The sequence below is a fragment of the Orcinus orca genome, chromosome 17, assembly GCF_937001465.1.
Source record: "Orcinus orca chromosome 17, mOrcOrc1.1, whole genome shotgun sequence".
In the NCBI taxonomy this organism is placed as follows: domain Eukaryota; kingdom Metazoa; phylum Chordata; class Mammalia; order Artiodactyla; family Delphinidae; genus Orcinus; species Orcinus orca.
Genome location: NC_064575.1, coordinates 86,982,875 through 87,003,157, shown reverse-complemented (window position 1 = coordinate 87,003,157; position 20,283 = coordinate 86,982,875). Strand labels below are relative to the sequence as shown.

General features: G+C 56.2%; 2 protein-coding genes across 8 annotated transcripts in view; both read right to left on the bottom strand.

The window, feature by feature from the left end:
* The window catches only part of MROH1 (maestro heat like repeat family member 1), a 158,072-nt gene that overhangs the window by 48,942 nt on the left and 88,847 nt on the right, over nt 1-20,283 (bottom strand). The gene's annotated exons all lie outside the window — the stretch shown is intronic.
* Nucleotides 833-20,224, bottom strand: HSF1 (heat shock transcription factor 1). Of its 7 annotated transcripts, none has more exons than XM_012531406.3 (14): nt 20,090-20,224; nt 6,089-6,197; nt 5,646-5,782; nt 5,286-5,443; nt 3,924-3,999; nt 3,794-3,855; nt 3,609-3,705; nt 3,393-3,529; nt 3,043-3,312; nt 2,605-2,688; nt 1,760-1,865; nt 1,587-1,652; nt 1,439-1,508; nt 833-1,356 (listed from the first exon to the last, which is right to left on the bottom strand). In XM_012531406.3, exons 1-14 carry the CDS (start codon nt 20,204-20,206, stop codon nt 1,151-1,153), a joined length of 1,695 nt encoding a protein of 564 aa, XP_012386860.1. In that variant the 5' UTR covers nt 20,207-20,224; the 3' UTR covers nt 833-1,150. The 7 variants fall into 7 exon arrangements, with proteins under 7 accessions (XP_012386860.1, XP_033275996.1, XP_012386862.1 ...); XM_033420105.2 differs by having other exon boundaries at nt 1,439-1,484; XM_012531408.3 differs by having other exon boundaries at nt 5,286-5,410.

Here is a 20,283-nt window from a genome sequence, read left to right as displayed (position 1 = left end):
ATGGTCCACTTGATACATCCTGAGTGTGGCCTTCGGGATACCTTGCTCCCAGAGCTTGCCAGGGAGGTGGAGGCAGCCCCGGGCTCCTGTTCCCACCTCTGGTGAAACCCCGAGGCTGTGCCGGGCCACGTGTGCCCTGACGTACAGCCACAGCCCAACAAGGTGGGCGTCTGAGGAGGTGACTGGGTGCTGGTCTCGAAGCCATGCTGCCCCTGCCCCAACCAGAAGCTGCTCAGCCCCGGGTCCTCGCCTCCTCTGGGTCATGGTGGTGGTTTGGGGAGAGGGAGGCCACCTGGGGGTGCCCTTTGAGTCCAAGGGGTTACAGGCCGCATCTCCCCGACCCTTGCCTCCTGGCGGCTGCTGGGAGAATGGTGAGCAGCGCGTGAGCCGGGTGGGGCAGGACGTCGGGTGCGCTGCTCTGGCCCCTTCCCCGTGCTGCACGCACGTGCTCACCAGTGGCTGCCTGGCGCAGGGGCGGTGCTGTGCTCCCACTGCCTCCCTTTTGCCAAAGCCAGCCCGGCCCCTCGTGACATGAGCGCAGAGCAGAGGTGGCTCTGCTGGGCAGATACACAACGGTGCACCCACCTGTGTCCCACCTGGTGCAGACCTGGCAATGGAGTTCCTAGGGGCCCTCTGACCCCTAGGGGCCCTCCCCGGTCCTTTAATAAAGACTTCTGCGTGGACACGGCCCAGTGGAGCCAGGCAGGCTCAGGCTCAGGTGTGCTGTGCCCATCTACCCTCCCTCCAGCCCCTTCTGAGACCCCTGTGTCCCTCCTCACCCCCCCCACCCACCCCAGGACCCCCGCGGGAGGAAAGAGACAGGGAGGCCACACACACAGCCCGTCGTTTATAGATCTCTGTCTCGTCTGTCCGTCCGTCCACGTATATGCCTGTATATCTCTACAGAAGGGGAAAGGGGGGACTCTCGTGTAAAAATCCAAAATACAATTCTATGAGCACCCGCGTACCGGTCAGTCCGAGTGTGGCCGTGAAGGCCCCAGCAGGCAACTGCTCATGGGGCTGGGCCCTCGGTGCTGACTGGGGGCCATGCCCGCCCAGCCGGCCCGGTACTACTGAGACCAGCCCTGCACTGGGGGGTGGGGTGGGGTGGGGCTGTGTGGGGCGCAGGCCGGCCTTCCTCCTGGGACCTCTAGGAGACAGTGGGGTCCTTGGCTTTGGGGGGCTCGGAGCCCGTCAGCAGGGAGATGGTGGGGTCGTCTGTGTAGTCATCCCCCTCGGAGAAGTAGGAGCCGTCTCCCAGCTCGAAGAGCACCGGCAGGTCGCCACCCCCCACGTCCACGGAGCCAGGGTCCAGCAGCAGCAGGGGCTGGGCCGTGTAGTGCACCAGCTGCTTCCCTGGGGGGGGGGGGGGGCGGGCAGGTCAGCGTGCTGGCGAGAGGGCACGGGGCGGGGGCGGGGGCGGGCAGGTTCAGCTCACCTGAGTCAGGGCTGCTGCTCTCTGCTTCAAGAGGCCTGGGGGGCTCCTGGGGAGAGAGGAGCTCCTGGATCTGCTGGGGCGGAGGGAGCGTGGTGAGGGTTCCCGGATCCTCTCCCCCGCCACCCCGCCACCCCCATGCTCTACGCACGCTGGCCAGGCTGCTGTCAAGGTCGGGCAGGCTCATGTCAGGCACTGTCACCGAAGGGCTGAACAACTGCAGGGAAGGGAGGGCAGTCAGGCTGTGCCTGTGGGCGGGGTGGGGGGCGGGGCCGGGCGGGGGGGGGGGGGGCAGGGCCAGGCCGGGGCGGGGCCGGGACTCACGTCCAGCAGGGTGCTGGTGTCCACGCTGAAGCCGTGGCTTGTCAGCATGGTCTGCAGGTTGTCCAGGTTGGAGTCCATGGCATCCAGGTGGTCGCTGAGCTCGGTCCTGGCCAGACGGAGGGAATCGGGTGAAGCGGCACCCCGGGCGTCCCCACCCAGGCACCTTCCTGCCAGCGCTCACACCCGCCTGCCAGAGAAGGGCTCCCCTCGGCCACCACCCACCCTGCTCGGGCACACGGGAGGCCCTCCAAGGCAGGGCCCCTCTGCGCTGCCAGCCCGGGCCCGGCGGGGCAGTGTGCACAGGGCCGGGATCCTTGGCCACCCCGGGGGAGTGGCTCAGGCCCTGCCGTCCCCGGTCACCGTGAGGCCCCGTAAGGCCTCTGGCAGCACTTTAGGCTGGGCCAAGATGGCAGGAGGGCCAAGGAGGAGTTCAGTGCTCAGAATGGGGTGGGCACCCAGATCTTCAGGCTCGGTAAGGTTGGGCCTTTGCACCGGAAGACAGCAGCAGGCGGCGAGGAGCCGTGCTCGGCGGTGGCTGGGTCAGCCTCTCCCCCGGTGCCCGCCAGGAAAGACCAGGCCTGGCGGCTGCGAACCAAAAGGCCCTGCCCTCTCCTTAGAGGAGGCCAGTCAGCACAACACCTGGGCCACCCTCTGTCAGTCAGCAACTCAGGGTGCTGGCTGGGGCCCCAGAGCCCGGGGGGCCAGTCCCTGTCGCAGAGGGCCTGGGGCGCCCATTCACCAGGCAGGGCTGAGTGCTCCCAGCCGGGCTGGGGTCTGGTCCGCGGCTGGGGAGGGGCCCGAGCTCTGGCAGAGCCCTCCTCCCTCCCCAGTGGGACAGCGCTAACCCTGGCTGGACTCGGCCATGTAGAGAGGAGGAGGGGCAGGGGAAGAGGCGGGCGACCCCAGACATCTGTGGAGCGCGAGCCACACTGCAAGATAGAAAGACAAGAGCCCCCGGATTGCAGGTGGGGGCCAGGCAGACCCCCAGGCCCCACCCTCGCCTGCCCGCCTCTGGGGCAGCAGGACAGACACAGGGACCCAGCAGCCTGCTGCAGGAGAGGGCGGCCTGGCCACACGCCTGGGCTCCTGCAGTGGAAGGGCTGTGGGACCACCTGGTTGGCATCTGTCTCCCTCCCCAGCCCTGAGCTTTGTGCTCAGGGCCAGGTCCGCGAGCTCATCCCCAGCAAGCCCTAAGCCGCAGGCCTGACGGCCGCCCGTGTCCAGCCCTCGTCAGAGGCCCGGCCGTGCTTCCAGAAGGCGGTGGGTGAGCGGACGGCACTCACTTGTCCAGGCAGGCTACGCTGAGGCACTTCTCGGGGGCCGAGGCAGGCCGGGGCGAGGGGGGGCGGCCCCCGGCATCGGCGAGGGCCGGGGCCGAGGCGGCCGGCGCAGGCTCGCTCTCCCGCAGGATGGAATCAATGAGGGCGGTCGGGGACAGGGGCGTCTCCACCACGGAAGACGGCTGGCTGGGACTGGCATCCTCTGCCCGGGGGCTCCGAGGTGGGCTGGGGGGCTCCTCCTTGACTCGAACCAGGGGGCTGCTGGACAGGGGCCTGCACAGGGGGCGCACGTGTCAGCAGGCGCCTCCACCAGCCCCACCCGCTCCCGCCTGCTGGGAAGGCGCCGGGCCCACCTCTCAGCTACGCTCCCGCCTGCGGAGGCCAAGGGGCTGCCGGGGGCCAGCTCGGTGATGTCGGAGATGATGGGTCCGGAGCTGGCAACAGCGTCTGGGGGGTAGAGGCTGGAGCCGCTATAGGCCGGGGACGGAGCCTGCCACCAGAGGGAGGTGACCACATGCAGCACCTGCCGCCGCCTCAACCCCCCACCCCGCGCGGCACCCGCCGCTCACCGAGTAGGGCCCCGGGCCATGGATGCGCTCCAGAGAGAACTGCCGGCCGTACTTGGGCATGGAATGCGCGGAGCTGCTGTCGTTCAGCATCAGCGGGCTGTGGGGAGAGGCAGGTTAGCTGCGTCCCCGGCCTCGGCGGCCCCCAGGACACAGCCAACAGGAGGTGGGCATGCCTAGTGCCTCACATCTTTCTCTTCACCCCCAGGATCCGGTTCGACTGCACCAGCGAGATGAGGAACTGGATGAGCTGCAAGGGGAGAGGTGGTCAGCCTGGCTGCAGACAGGGACCCCGCGCCCCGCCCGCCGGCGTCGCACCTTGTTGACGACTTTCTGCTGTTGGGCGTGCTTCTGCCGCAGGCTGGCCACCTCCCGCCACAGGGCCTCGTTCTCACTGCAACAGACCAGGCGCCGTCGGGGGGCTGCAGGGAGCCCCACGGACACTCCACCCCACCCGGGCAGGAGCAGGGCCGTGGGGGACTGCGTCTCGTCACAAGCCCAGCTGCCGGCCCATCCCCACCCCACCCGAGCACAGGCTGTGGGACGGTCTGGGGGCCAGGCCAGGGCCCCCGCCCCTCCTCGCGCTGTTGCGCTGCGAAGGGAGGATGCGCAGGGGTGCCAGTTGCGGGGGCAGCGGGGCTGTGGTGGAGACCTGGGCAGGGCCCGCTGGTGCGCCCCAGGATCTGGGCCGAGACCCCCGGGGCTTTCTCGGTCACAGTCGAGGTGGCAGAGCCTTGAGGGCGGCCCCCACCCTTGGCCGACTCTCCCTAGACCGAGGCTGAGAATGGGAGGGGAGTCCAGGGGAAGGAGGCAGTACAGCTTTCAGGCCACAGGGCAGCATGTGGGGGGGTTGTCCCGTGCCTTGAGGGGACCAGAGGTGGCCTCGAGGAGCAGAAAGGGCTACCTGAGCAGCCCACGGTCTGCCACTCCAGGGGGCCAGCCCTGCTCAGCCCCCAGCATGTCCTGTTGACATGCAAGAGACCCTCCTGGCTTCACCCTGAGAGGTGTCCATGTCCCAGAGGCCAAGTTCACCTGGTTCCATCTCCAGGTATCACCCAGCCAGGGGCTTCTGCTGGGCCCTGATGTGAGTAGTCGGGGCCCAGGAGCATCCTCCATGGTCTGGGGGGCATGACGGCCGGCCCTCTGAGCGGCTTTGAGGCCTCACCGAGACACGGACAGCCACCCCGGGCTGGGGTTCCTGAGGTCCCCAGGGCCCCAAGTACATGGGAGGAGACCTAAGCCAGCCTCCATAGGGGTCCTGGCTCGGGGGAGCCTAGAGCTGGTTCTGTGATGGCCACACATGCCCCAGGGGCAGGGGTTCCAGAAAGAACCCAAAGTGTTTCCTGCTTCCCAGGCCTGAGGAGAGGTGACACCCGTGCTGAGTGATGCCAGGCACGCGCTCGGGGGCTGCGTGAGGAGCCCAAGGGCGTGGCCGCTGCTCCGGGCCCAGCTCTGCTTGCTGCCATGGGAACCGGGTCCAACCCCACCTTCTGGAAACGAGTTCAACCTGGCAGGGTGGGAGGCTGTGCAAGCCTGAACCTAGCTCTGTCTGGAGAGTGGAAGGCCTGAAGCGTCTGTCTTGGAGCCTGTGGGGCGGGACTGGGGGGAGAGACCCTCCGCTGGCGCCCCCTCCCCCTCCTCTGCTTGCTCCCCAGGAGGCCTCTTGGCCCCAGCACCTACTGCTTCATGGCCAGCAGCTTGGAGTCCATGCTCTCCTGCTTCCCCTTCATCAGCTGCACGTCGGTCAGCAGCTTGGTGACACTGTCCTGGTGAATCTTTATGTCCTCGCTCCTCAGGGTGGACACCTGGGTCCCCAGGGGAGCAGTCACTGAGATGGCCTGGGGGGGGCGGGATACAGCAGAAAGGGCCAAGGGGCTGCCGGTCTGGAGGGGCCTTCGCTGTGGTGGCTGACGGAGGAGGGGCTGCCAGCAGGAAGAGGGCTCGGTGCAGCCAGGCCAGCAGGACAGGGGGTGGACGCTGCTCCTGCTGACGGCCTGGAGGGAAGTCCGAGGACGTGGGGGAGGGAGGAGGGCTACTCACGCTGGTCACTTTCCTCTTGATGTTCTCCAGGAGCTGCTCCTGGCCGCGCAGGAAGCACGGGTGCTGGAACTCGGTGTCGTCCCTCTCTGGCTTGACCAGGCCGCCCTGCTCGATGTGGACCACCTTCCGGAAGCCATCTGCGCGCGACAGGGTGGGGCAGTGCTGCCTCAGGGCTGGGGACCCAGCCCTCACTCCGGCACGGCCACCGCCCCGCTGGAGAACGAGGGAGGCTGGGGAAGTGGGGAAATGCCCAGCACTGCCCTCTTGGGAGCCCTGCCTGAGGTGGCTGGGTGGTCTTGGTCTCAGGGAGGCTCCACACCCCCCACGACACCCCCTCCCCCTGCAGGTGCTCGGGATCCGGGCCACGCCCCCGGGCTACCCAGGGCTCAGAGCCTGGGGGCTGCACCAGGCCAGCGAGTGGGGCCCCGGGGCGGCGCACTCACACATGTTGAGCTGCCGCACGAAGCTGGCCATGTTGCTGTGCTTGAAGTACTTGGGCAGCACCTCCTTGGCGAACTGGCCCTGGTCCAGCACGTGGAAGCTGTTCCCACTCTGCCAGGAGACGTGGGGGTCACGCAGCCGCCTCCGTGCAGGGGCTGTGCCCCCACCCAGGGTGGAGGTCTCCCTGGGACCCAGCACCCTTGCCGAGGCCCGCTCACCCGGGCTGCAGAGGGCCGTTCAGGAAGCACCTCAGAGCACGGCAGGCCCCTCCCTCAGGGGGCCTCGTGCTAGCTTTAATCAGCAAACTTCCCCTAAGAACAGCCAAGACCCCAAACGGAGGCAGCCAAGAAAACGGGAACCTGATTTCTGTTACTCTGGAGGAAAACAACACAGTCACGTTCAGAAACGCAGCTTTGTTTTTCTTTTGGCAACAGAGACAAAAAACAGAGATGAACAAAACTGCTACGCTGGGCTTCCCTGGTGGCGCAGTGGTTGAGAGTCCACCTGCCGATGCAGGGGACGCGGGTTCGTGCCCCGGTCTGGGAGGATCCCACATGCCGCGGAGCGGCTGGGCCCGTGAGCCATGGCCGCTGAGCCTGCGCGTCCGGAGCCTGTGCTCCACAACGGGAGAGGCCACAACAGTGAGAGGCCCGCGTACCGCAAAAAAAAAAAAACCCAAAAATTGCTACGCTGCTCTTCCATTTCTTTCCTGCCCTCAGTCCAAAAGCTACTGGAAGGGCGACAAGGCAGCCCTCTGTGCTGGCAGGGCCCGGGAGCGGGTGCAGTCCTCCCCTGGGACGAGGGACAGGGAAGAGCCGGAAGATCCCCGTGGCGGTGACCAGGACGCAGCAACGCTTCTCAACACGGACAAAGACGGGACAATAAACAGATGTAAGTGTGAGGTGAGGAGAAATGGTGGAAGAGAGACCTCTACAGCTTTCTTCCTCCAAAGAAGCAATGAGAAAACGAGCAAAAAATGTTCAGTCAACTTCTTCAGAACCCTGACACTCACCCAAAGGACTGCACCAACATGGGGAGAGTTTATTCAAGAAACGGTTGAATCTCAGCAAGATCAGTGAGCTGTGGCACTCAAACTCGCCCTGTTCCCGCCTCCTTTCCCGTAGCTGTGAAAACCAACAGCTGAAATCGTGGGGGAACCAGCATTCTGGCAGCCACAGGGTGAGAATGGGGCTGGGGCTCCTTCAAGGCCTGTATGGCAACTCCCTGGAAGGTTCCACTTGCAAGGCTGTTTTTGTTTGATTTGACTGGAAGCTCTCTTAGTATAAAAAGCCTTTTCCTAGGGATGTTTGTTGAAAACATCTAGAGGCAATTTTGAAACCTGTGCCTGCCTAAGACAGTGGACAGCAGACGGGGAAAAACAAGCTAACCAGAAAACTTAAAAGGAAGAGCTGGGGAATGAGATATCAAGAGGAGCTTTGAAAAGCTCCAAAATATTCCAGGGGATCTAGAAGTCACATGCCCATGTAGAGCTCTGTGCACGCCTGAGAGAGACCTGAAAAGGCCCTCTCACCTCTGGCTGACTGAGGCTCTGCATAAGCAGGAAGTGGAGGAGAAAGTCAAGGTGTCAACTACCTGGCTGGGAGGTGAAGGCACGCCCAGCACATACAGAGTCCGCTGCAGAGGCTGGGAGGGTTATTGTCTCCAGGCATTGAAGGACGTTCCTGCTCCCTTTACTCCCTGACCAATGAGCTAACTGGGCAGAGAACTCAGTGACCACACATAACAAAGAACACAAACTGCCCAGAATTAGTTCAGAAAAGTCACTAAACAAACAAACAGCAACAGCAAGAAACAGCGACAAATCCTGGCGAGCATAGAAAATCTGATACTGAGTTTAACAAATGCCACATTATATTAATGGACAGTCCAACATTCAACAAAAAGTTACGAAACATGCAAAGAAACAAGGTATGACCCATACGTCGGACAGAAGCAACCAAAAGAAACTGTCCCTAAGGAAGCTCAGATGTTGGACTTACTAGACAAAGACTTTAAAATCAGGTATTTGAAATATGTTCAAAGAACAAAACAAAATGGCATCTAAAGAAATAAAGGAAAGCATAAGAATGATATCTCTTAGAACAAAGAATAACAATAAAGATAGAAGTTATAAATATGAACAAAAAAAAATCCTGGAGTTGCAAAGTGTAACAACTCAGATTTAAAATTCACTAGAGGGCTCAAGAGCAGATCCAAGCAGGAATAAGAAAGAATCGTGAAGGAAGATATTCAACTGAGATTACCTAGGCTGAGAGCCAGAAAGAGAAAAGAATGAAGAAAGTGAACAGGCCTCAGAGACAATGTGGTACGCCACCAAAGACCAACATATGCATAAAGGAGAGGAGAGAAAGGGACAGAAAGAATATCTGAAGAAATAATGGCAGAAAACTTCCCAAATTTGATGAAAAATATCCAAGAAGCTTAACAAATTCCAAGGAGAAACTCAAAGAGATTCACATCTAGATATCCATAATCAAACTGAAGAAAGCAAAAGACCAAGGAAGAATCTTGAAAGCAGTTAAGAGAGAATAGACCCATCATGTACAAGGAATCCCTAATAACAGCTAATTTGTCATCAGAAACCATGCAGGCCAGAAGCCAGTGGGATGACATACCAAAAGTGCTGAAAGAAAAAAACCTGTCAGCCAAGAATTCGATATCCAGCAAAACTATCCTCTAAAGATAAAGGCAAGGTTTCTCTGTCTGCGAAGGCAGCTAAGGAGATCCAGCGAACCACTCCAAGGAGAAAAAAAACGAAGCTTATTTAAGTCATCTAAAGTCTCTGGAAATTGTCCTAAAGGCATATAACAAATGAAGAAACATTTATTCAAGAAAACCTAAAACTCAGTAGGAACAGTGAGTCTGTAGCATTTTAGCCATAACTTACTCCCTCTTTCTCACACCAGTTCACGTGGATTGATATGACACTCTGGGAGGCTATGGCCTAGAGGTGGGGATTCCTCTCCCCTCAGTTTACAACCAAGGCTTTCTGTATCTTGCTGAGGGGCAGGCCACCAGCATTTCTCATCCTGTCCAACTTGAAGGTGAAGAGGCTAAATTCCTGGTGATTGCAGCCAAGAGGTTGAGGGTCCTCTTCCCCATTCTGCCCCCGCCTATAGAATGGAGGCTCTACCCCAGGCATGGCAGGCTGAGGATACTGGGGCTTCAAGTACCCTCACCCCAGTTAGCCTTTAATTTCTTTTTCTTGTCTTAATGTACTGGGTAGGACTTCCAGTACACTATTAGCTAGAACTGGTGAAAAGAGACTTTGTGCTTTGTTCTGATCTTATGAGCAAAGCATTCAGTGTCTTACCATTATGTATGATATTAGGTGTGGGATTTTTTTTGTGTGTGTTGTTTTTTTTTAGAGATCCATTTGTATCAAGCTGAGGAAGGTCCCTGCTAGCCCTAGTTTTCCTAGTTTCCTGAGGAATTTTTTTTTTTAATATCACGAATGTCAAATTTTGTCAAATGCTTTTTCTGAATCAAATAATATGATCATGTGGTTTTTCTTCTCTAGATTGTTAACATGGTGGATTATATTGATTTAAAAATCTTGAACCATCCTTGCATTCCTGGGATAAATCCCATTTGTTGTGACATTATTCTTTTTATGTACTGCCAAATTTGATTTACTAAAATTTTATAGAAGACATTATGAAGGATATTGGCCTGTAATTTTCTTGGACTGTTTTTGTCTAATCATTTGGGCCTGAAAACTTCTTTCTAGGAAGGTTTATGACTAGGAATTCTATTTCTCCAATAGACTCAGGGCCACTAATAGTTATGTTTCCCCTTGGGTGAGTTTTGGCCGTTTGTGCTTTTCAAGGAATTGGTCCATTTTATCAACTTTACATGCATAGAGTTGTTTGTAGTACTTCCTTATTATCCTCTTACCACCTGTGGCGTCTGTAGTGATATATCCTCTGTGATTCCTGATATTAGTAATTTACCTTTTTTCTTCTGTCAGTCATTCCACAAGTTACCGATCTCAATCTTTTGAAAGATTCAGCTTTTGAATTCATTTATCATGTTTTACTGTTTTCAATTTCATTGATTTTTGTTGTCTTTATTATTTCCTTCCTTCTGCTTGCTTTGGGCTTATCTGGCTCTTTTTTACTTTAATGTGGAAGCTCAGACGCCATTCTGATTTCCCTTTTAGCACTGCTTTACGTGGATCTCACACATTTTCAGACAGGAAGAGTTTGGTGGGCTGCTGGGGAATGTCTGTGGCACAGGAGATGGATGTCCTGTCAGATGGAAATGGGGGAGAAAACAGTGCTCCTCTGGAGGCTGCACTCCTGCGAGTCTTGATGGTGGTATCTGCAGGCTGCCACTGTGCCTCAGTCTCCCCACGTGGCATCTACCATTCACCCACACGACCTCAAGCACATCCTATCTCACCCTAGGCCAGACTGCTTGCTGAGCTCTACCCTTGCTGACTGATTGGGTGTCTCCACACGGCTGGCCGTCTGGGATGTACCTCCGTATCTCTGAAAAGGAAGCTATAATCTATATACAGTTTACCATTTTAAATGAACAGCTCTCCATTTCTGACACACAGCTGTTTACTCGCACAAGCGAGGAATAGAGAACATTTCCATCTACCCCCCAAACCACCTCTGTGTCCCTTTGCAGTCAACCCCCTCCCTCATCCCCAGGCAACCACTGATCTTTTGTCCCCATAGTTTTGCCTTTTCTGGAATGTCATGTAAGTGGAATCACAGGGTATGTAGCCTTTTGTGTTTGTATGTAGCCTTTCACTTAGCATAATGCCTTTGAGATGCAGCCGTAGTGTTGCAAGGGTAAGCTGTTTGTTCCTCTTAAATGCTGAGTAGTATTCCATTGTAGGGATGTCCCACAGTTTGTCTTCTACTCACCAGTTAATGGACATTTGGGTTGTGTCCTGTTTTTGGCTATTATAACTAACTGCTACGAACATTTGTGTCCCGGTTTTTTCCTTCTAGAAGTTATACAGTTTTAGCTCTTATATTTCAATCTATGTTTAATTTTTGTATATAGTATTAAGCACAGGACAGGCTCACATTTGTGCTTGTGGAAGTCCAATTATTCCAGCACCATTTGTTGAAAAGACAGTTCTTCCTCCATTGAACTACAGTGGCATCTTTGTCAAAAATCAAATAACCTTGAATGGGTGGGCCTACTTCTGGGCTCTCTAGTCTGTTCCACTTATTTGTATGTTTATAGTTATGCCAATATCACTCAGTATTGATTATTATAGCTTTACAGTATGTCTTGATATCAGATAGTGTGAGTCTTCCAACTTTGTTCTCCTTAAAAAAAAAAAAAAGTTTGACTATTCCCTGCCCTTTGCTCTTTCATATAAACTGAAGGTTAGTGCACACAAAAATTTCTGCTTGGATTTCACTGGGGTTGTGTGGAATCTACTTACATCTTTTTCTCAGCCATGTTTTACAGTTTTCAATGAATAAATCACACACGTATATATATGTGTGTGTGTGTATATATACATATATATATATACATATACACATTTTGCAAGATCTACCCCATGATAACTAGCCTACAGATGGCCTCCAAGGATCCCCACCTCCAGGAGTTCACAGCTTGTGCTGTCCCCTTCCATGACCTACCAAAAGTGTTCTCTATGACCAGCCGCATCCAGCAGACATGATGGTATTGGAGAACACAGTACAAGCCCACCTTGGGCTCCCGCTCTCTCAGATCGCTTGCCCTGGGAGAGGCAAGGTGACATGCTGAAAGCAGCCCTAAGGAGAGGTCCACAGGGTGAGGAACTGAGGCTGCCAGCACCCAGCTGAGTCTATTTTTTTTCTAAGATTTTTTTGATGTGGACCGTTTTCAAGGTATTTATTGAATTTGTTACAGTATTAATTGTTTTATCTTTTGGTTTTTTGGCCGAGAGGCATGTGGGACGTTGGCTCCCCGACCAGGGATTGAACCCGCACCCCCTGCATTGGAAGGTGAAGTCTTAACCACTGGACCACCAGGAAAGTCCCCCCAGCTGAGTCTTGAGACGATTGCACCCTCACAAGAGATCCTGAGGCAGCCAGCTCATGGCTCTCAGACACTGGGAGATAACAAGGGTTTGTTGTTTTAGGCAGTTAGTCTGGAGGTGACTAGTTACACAGCCACAGATAATACAACCAGTAAGTGTTCTGTGGTTTTTGTAGCACTGTAAGTATTTCCATTTTCAACAGCTCGTTACTGGTACATAGAAATATATTCCATTTCTGTATATTGGCCTTGAATCCTGTGACCTCACTAAACTCATTCATTAGTTCTAATAACTTCTCTGTAGGTTCTTTGGGATTTGCTAAGTAAACAATAATGTTTTCTACGAATAGAGTTTTAGTTCTTGCACCGCCATCTTGATGTCTTTTACTTATGGATTTGCCATATTGCCTGACCAGGGCATCCCAAACATATTAAGGAAAAGCAGTAAGAGCAGACATCCTTGCCTTCTTTTCCAGCCTTGGGGGAAAGTATTCAGTTTTTCACCATTAAGTATAATGTTAGCAGTAGGGTTTTTTGGGTACAAGCTTTTTATGCGATTGATCAATTTCCCTTCCTAGTTTGCTGAGCTTTTAAAAAAATTTTATGTATTTATTTATTTTTGGCTGCGTTGGGTCTTCGTTGCTACACACAGGCTTTCTCTAGTTGTGGCGAGTGAGGGCTATCCTTCGTTGCGCTGCGTGGGCTTCTCATTGTGGTGGCTTCTCTTGTTGCGGAGCACGGGCTCTAGGCGCGTGGGCTTCAGTAGTTGTGGCTTGCAGGCTCTAGAGCTCAGGCTCAGCAGTTGTGGTGCATGGGTTTAGTTGCTCTGCAGCATGTGGGATCTTCCCAGACCAGGGACGGAACCCGTGTCCCCTGCACTGGCAGGTGGATTCTTAACCACTGCGCCACTCAGGGAAGTCCCTTGCTGAGTTTTTATCATGAAATGCATATTGAATCTTGTCAAATGCTTCTTCTGCCTCTGTTAAGATCGTGTGGCTTTTCTTCCCCGTTCTGTTGATGTGGTGAGTTACACTAGGTCTTGAGTGTTGACCAGACTTCCACCTACAGGGCCCCTTCCAGTCCCAGGCCTCATGCTGTCTCTGATCGGAAGTCAGTCTCATTCTTATCCTATTCTTCCGTCTGGCTGCTTTTAAGATTTTCTCTTCACCACTTGTTTTCAGCAATTTGATTGTGATGTGCATTGGTTATCATTTTTATTTTTGTGCTTTATCTTCCTTGGGAATCATTGAAATTCTTGGATCTGTGGGTTTACAGCTTTCAAAGAAAAAAAAAAGCTGGGGCAAATTTCAACCAGTATTTCTAAAATTCTCCTTCCTCCTTTACTCTGGAACTTAAATTGTGTGTCAGACCACGTGACATTATCCCCGTAAGGCTCTGCTCACTTTTTTCAGTCTTTTTTTCCTCTCTGTGATCACCAGGCATAGTTTCTTTTGCTAGTCTAGTGTTCAGTGATCTTTTCTTCTGCAGTTTCTAATCTGCTGTTTAATTCCCTCCAGTGACTTATAAAAACAAGCTTTAAACTTTAGAAAGTTAGATTTACAGAAAAGCTAGACAGTACAGAGTTCCCATATATCCCACGCCCCATTTCCCTATTATTAACACCCTGCATTAGTGCAATATACCACAAGTAATGAATCAATATATTGATAGTTTATTTTTAACCAAAGTCCCCATTTTGTTCAGATTTCCTTAGTTTTTACCTGATAGGTCTTTCTATTCCAGGACAATCATCTGAGACATTCCATTCCATGCACGTCTCCTTACGTCATTCTCGACAGTCTCAGACTTTCCTGGTTCCTGACGCCCCTGACAGCTTTGAGGACGGGGCTGCTTCTGTGTAGAATGTTGCTCAACTTGGATTCGTCTGATGTTTTCCCCTCATGAGGAGTTGGGGTTATGTAAGTTTTTGGAGAGGAAGACCACAGAGGTGGCTTGCACTGCCCATCACAGCACGGCAGGGCACACCCGTCAACGTGACTCATCACTGCTGGTGGAGGCCTGTCTGTCAGGCGTCTCCACTGTACAGTCTCTCCCCCCACCCCCTCCTGTACTCCTCAGAAGGAAGTCTGTGTGCAGCCAACACTGAAGGGTGGGAATTACGTGTCACCTCTTTGAAGGGAGTCAACAGAAATAATGTGGAATTCTTCTGCATGGGACACTTGTTCCAGAGATATTCTGTTCAATTTCCTTCCTTTTTATATCTTCCATTTCTGTCTTAACGTTTTCTCTCTACTTTGAGCAAACAGAGCATCTTAGTAACACCTTTAACGTCCTTGCTCGCCACTTCCATCACGCCTGGATCTGTTACCATGACTCTTCCCTTCTTTGTTACAGGTCACATTCTCATGCCAAGTGGATCATCTATTAGTTTTGACTAGATCCTGGACACGAAGAATTTTACTACATTGTGTCTGAGTTTAGTTGTCTTCCTTTCAAGAGTTCTGCACCCTCAGTTCTGCAAGAAAGGATCAGCCTGATCCTTTTTTTTTTTTTGCGGTACGCGGGCCTCTCACTGCTGTGGCCTCTCCCGTTGCGGAGCACAGGCTCCGGACGTGCAGGCTCAGCGGCCATGGCTCACGGGACCAGCCGCTCCGCAGCATGTGGGATCCTCCCAGACCGGGGCACGAACCCGTGTCCCCTGCATCGGCAGGCAGACTCTCAACCACTGCGCCACCAGGGAAGCCCTGATCCTTTTAAGGCTTGTTTTTAAGCTCGTTCACACTGCATTTGGGTAGCCTTTTCTCTGGGGCTAATCCAGCCCCACTTTCAAGGCGTGGCTGTTCTGAGGTCCGTGAAAGGCTCTGTATGTTAGAGCGGCCTCTCCGCTCTGGCTGTGAGGAATCAGATGACTCGGCAGCTCTAGGTGAGCCTGGTGATCGCTCACCACGCGGCTCCTCAGCGGCTGTTCTTTCCCTGGAAGTTCTGGGGCGGCTTCCCAGGCTCCCCACACGGATGCGCAAAGCAGTACTCGACCAAGATCCTCAGGGGCTCACGTGCAGCTCCTCCTCTCTGGTACCAGGCCTTGCAAATTCTGGCTGTCTCAGTTTCTCCAAAGGCCGGGCTCTCAGAGTCTGAACACTGCTTCCAGATAGAAAGCCTAGGCACCTGGAGGGCTCACCTGTCCTTCCTGTTTAACAATCCTGAACACTGCTGGTGGGTTGAGTCCATGTTGAATGTGTCCTGCCAGCCTGACCTTAAGGTGTGTTAGAAGTTTGAGAGGGCCTTCTGGTGAGTCCATCGCAGAGCCCGATGTCTCCTCCTCCTCTGCTGACCACGTGCAATTCTTGCAGGAAGTCCTGGCTTACCCTTGGATATAACGGAAACCAGTGACGGGAAATACGGCAGGACCAGGGAGAAGCTGCTGCCCAGCTGCTGGCTGGTGAGCAATGCCCTTGCCCCTGCGATGCAGTTCTTAGTAAATATCAAGTCTTATTGTAAATTCAGAGTCTGTGGCCCTATTTCCTACACAACTGTGAACAACCTGAAACGTATACAAAGTTTTGCATGTAAGTACATTTTTACAGAGGGAGGATCTCTGTCTTTGAATATTTTCTCAAAGCGCCCACAACTCAACAGGATTAACATCCACGGTAATTCCATGAGAGGCCTACCGGTACTTCTCAAGTATATTCCCAGAAAAAAAGGCCCGTTTTAGTCCCCCAGCCAAAGAGACTGGTGTGTGTGATGTGCTCCAGGAGCAGTGGGCGTGTCGCTGGCACCCACGTGCAGTGTGAGCACTAGAGCCGCGTGGACGTGGCAGCAGAGAAACGCAGCCTGGCGGGAGGACACGGGAGGCACAAGGCGGGGTGCAGAGGGGAGCTCGCTTTTGGTCCCCTCCCCGTCCTTCGTCTTGTCCTCAACTGAGGATAGGACCATCTGCACTGTCCTCATGTCATTTTCTTATTTCTGCTCAGGGTCGCAGCACAGGCCCCATGACCAAAGCATCCCCGCTCATGTCCAGCCGCTGGCCCCATGCTCGGGTCTCCAGGCCCAGCTGAACATCTGCACACAGGTGACTGCTGACTCAGTAACTGCCGGCGCCCTCCCAGTGGGAGGAGACTGTGGGGCAGCTGCCAGCGCCTCCAAGATCGGGAAACATTCAGGGAGCCGGCCTCCCTCCTTCCACAGCCTGCAAAGCCAGCCCCTGCGAGCCCTGCAGATCTCAAGGAAACCCTGCAGCCAAAGGTGCAGGCTCTGAGGTCTTCACCCGGCTCCTGTGATATCTGATGGGAGCTGACCGCTCATTCCGGGGTGGGTCCTAAGGACCCTGCTGACCACTCCCTGGTCCTTTAATAAAGAATTCTGAGCACACACGGCCCAGTGGAGCCAGGCAGGCTCAGGCTCAGGTGTGCTGTGCCCATCTACCCTCCCTCCAGCCCCTTCTGAGACCCCTGTGCCCCTCCTCACCCCCCCCCCCGCCCACCCCAGGACCGTGGAGGGAGGAAAGAGACAGGAGGCCACACACATAGCCTGCCGTTTATAGATCTCTGCCCGTCTCGTCCATCCATCCATCCATCTATACATTTACCTATATACCTCTACGGAAGGGGAAGGGGGGGACTCTAGTGTAAAAATACAAACTACAGTTCTTTGAGCACCAAGTACTGGTTAGTCCGAGTGTGGCCGGGGTCAAGCTAAGAAAGCAGGTAGGGACTTCCCTGGTGGCGCAGTGGTTAAGAATCCGCCTGCCAATGCAGGGGACACAGATTCGAGCCCTGGTCCGGGAAGATCCCACATGCCGCGGAGCAACTAAACCCGTGCACCACAACTACTGAGCCTGCACTCTAGAGCCCGCGAGCCACAACTACTAAGCCCATGTGCCTAGAGCCTATGCTCCCTAACAAGAGAAGCCACGACAATGAGAAGCCCGTGCACCGCAACAGAGTAGTCCCCGCTCGCCACAACTAGAGAAAGCCCGCACACAGCAACGAAGACCCAAGGCAGCCAAAAATAAATAAATATATTTATTTAAAAAAAAAAGAAAAGAAAAAGAAAGCAAGCAGGTGGGGTGGAGCCGGAGCCCGGACCCCACAGGTGGAGGCCTCGCGTTGCCCTCTACGGGAGACGCGGAGCGTGGCGAGGGCAGGCGTGAGCCAGAGCTGGACGCCTCTGGCTCCAGAGGTGAGCGAGAGACCGTGGACTTCGGGTCCTGCTCAGCAGTCCCCCAGCTCTTTGTCTGTTTCCTGATGTCTCTGGGACTCAGGTCCCGTGTCTCTAAAAGGCCGGCTGTCACCTCCACGTGGGGCTGTGGAAGGAGGGGAACCGATACCCGAGGGGCTGGGCCTCCCGCTGCGCAGAGGGACTGGATAGGGACAGCCGTGTCCTGTTTGGCAGGTGCAGGGGGCACCGGGAGCCTCCAGGCCCCCAGCACCCCTCACAGCCTGCACCGGGTGTGCCTCGGGCCTTTTGGGGCCACTGCCCATCCCCGAGGGCGGGGCGGAGGGCCTGCTGGGGCCCACCTGGCTCCCAGGCCGGGTGGAGGAGCAGCCCTGCCTGTCGTGGGAGCCCCGAAAACGGTCCTTGGCCAGCTCGGAGTGGCCAGGTGCGACCAGGACCCTCCTCGAAGGGTCGGTCTCACAGGGAGCTGGCGACCTGACTGCAGCGACTGCTCTCCAGCCAGCCCCTCCAGTGTGACCCTCTGACCCTCTGACTGCCCGTGCTCACATGGGCCTCCCTAGGCGAAAGAGGCCTTCGCTCTTAGGGCCTCAAGGTGCCTGCAGCCTAAAAGCAGAGCCTCCTTCCCCTGCGCGCTCCCTCCCCCCGTCCCTGTCCCGTGGGAGTGGGGTCAGGAGAGCCTCCTTCCCCTGCGCGCTCCCTCCCCCCGTCCCTATCCCGTGGGAGTCGGGTCAGGAGAGCCGCTGCATTCGCCAGCTTCCCTCCCGAGGGCGGTGGGGCCTCGGGTCCTGCAGGGCAGCCCCGGCCTATTCAGCAGTGGCCCCACACCAAGCGCATTGGTAACTGGCAGGGGGTCTGGAAGCGGGGGAGCCAACACGACTCTCTGGGCAGCGACGTGCTGGCCGTCCGCTGGGCTGTGCAGAGGCCGCACAACACTGCCGGACTGGCCCCCCGGCCAGAGTTTCTGGGGCCGGAAGCCACCCCCCCACATTATCAGCCTTGAGGGTCAGCCACCCCACCACCGCCTTTCCCTGGTCCCCTGGGTCAAACGCAGGGAGAGTCCTCGGCAGAATGGGGAGAAAACTTCCAGCACAAGGGGGAAGGCACCGAGAGCACAGATGCCAGAACCTTCCAAGGTCTCTGGAAGCTGGACTTTGGGCTGCAAGTCTGCAGAAGTCTCCATGAGGACTTTTTGACAGAGGCCCGGGGCTTGTGTGTGCATCACTGAGGCCTTAGGCAGGGGGCTGTCTCCTTTCTCGGGGCTGGGCAGCTCTGCAGACTGTGCCCAACCCAGAAAAGGGCTCCGTTTCTGTCCTGCCTGGCAGAGCCAGCCTGCCCGCTGCGTCCTGCACCAAGCACACCCTGCTCGGCCTGTGGACAGACCAGGGGGGCTCAAATGCACAGGCTCCAGTCAGCACCCCTCTACCCCCGGGGAGGAAGTGCCAGCAGGGCCGGCGGGTGGCGCAGCCACTGTGAACGAGGCTGTCTCAGGCTTGATGGTTCCCGCTTTCCTGCTCCAAGGCCTTGCCCAGAGCACAGGCAGTGGGACTTGGAGAACTTGCTGGTGCGGCTTCGCCCGCTGCCTCACGATCTTTAAGCAGAAGCAGTGAGCAGGTCAAAAGGTGGGGCGATCACCCCAGTAGGACTAAGCTCGGAACATCCCAAAAGATCTCTGATGCCCCTCCCCAAACCGGGTAAGAGTGCTGCCCGGGAGTTAAGGGAAAGGGGAAAGAGGAAGAAGGAAGGATGACAGAAACATGGGGTCATTTCCTCGGGTCTGCAAAGTTCAAGGCCTGCAACGAAGGGATGGTGGTAACAGGACAAGCTTTAGGAAAGCACGGCCCCCTCTCTGGGAATGCTGCCCACCATCACAGAGACAAGCAGTGGGAATGCAGAGTGCCACATGGATGTGCTACTTGGACCAACACGAAGTGTCCCCCACAAGGACGCGGCAGGATTTCTAGTCTCTTTACTCCCTCTCCCCCTCTTGAGGCAGAGCTTCAGCAGACAACCCAGGAACGAGGACCCAGCCTCCAGTTCTGGGCTCGCTTCAGCCCTGACTGCTTCCTTCCTAAGGGCTTAAGACTATGAAAGACAAGTACTTAGGAGAGTCTGAGAAAGCCAGCGTCTGGACCCTCAGGAGAGCAAGCATGTCTGAAGGCGCCCAGAGGCTCCGCAGCCCAGGGCGGCCTCGGCCACCCATCTGCCGGCCCTGAGCTATGGCTCCGGCCTTCCCCGGACACGACGTCACAGCCCGGACGTGAACGGCAGATTCTCGGCCGCAACTCCAGACAGTCTCTGCTGTACCTCTGCAAGCCTGAATTGTCCGGTCTGCAGGGTCAGACCACGGAAACGAGCCTGCTGCCAGGCAACTGGAGGCAGGGACGCGAACGAAGACGTCCCGAGAGGAATGAAAAACAAAGTCGCTCTTGGGAAACCCGGCTCTGGTCTCCGGACACGGGCTCGAGACCCACTGGAACTTTATGACGTTTTGCTTTCTGTTTTCGCTCCTTTTCCTTTTCCACTAGAGTAACGCCCTCCAATTCCTGCGTCAAGCCCTGATTTCTTCCCAAAGGCTGCCGACCCCACCACCCTGGTAACTCATCTAAGAAGCTACGGGGGCCACCTGGGCACAACGCTCGCCAGCGAAACTGGGCGCTGCCCTAAGGCCAGACGCGCTTCCGCAGTTGTCCCGCACATAGTCGGCGCGAGACCGAGGAGGAGAGGCCCCTCCTGCCCAGCCCAGGGGAGCGCGCGGCAGGAGCGACGAGGGGCGGCCTCGGACGCTCTTTCCCGACGCCCTGCTGCCCGCCCCCAAAAGCCCCGGGCCGGCGCGCCCAGCCCCTCACCGGGCTCCAGCAGATAAGCGCGTCCGTGTCCGGGTCGCTCACGAGGGTCCACAGCTTGGTCAGGAAGGCCGGGACGTTGCTGGGCCCCGCCGCGCCCGGGCCCACGGGCAGATCCATAGCGGGCGAGGCGGGAGAAACGGAGGTAGCGATCGCGAGGAGGGGCTGAGGGCCGGGCTAGCGCCGCCGCCGCGCCT

Excerpts from the sequence above, each read along its gene's own strand:
- HSF1 (XM_012531406.3), bottom strand. The coding sequence starts at position 20,206 with ATGGATCTGCCCGTGGGCCCGGGCGCGGCGGGGCCCAGCAACGTCCCG. Across the intron at positions 5,783-6,088 it reads CGTGCGGCAGCTCAACATGT|ATGGCTTCCGGAAGGTGGTC; the intron begins GTGAGTGCGCCG and ends TGTCGCGCGCAG. Across the intron at positions 3,706-3,793 it reads CTGGGGGTGAAGAGAAAGAT|CCCGCTGATGCTGAACGACA; the intron begins GTGAGGCACTAG and ends CTCTCCCCACAG.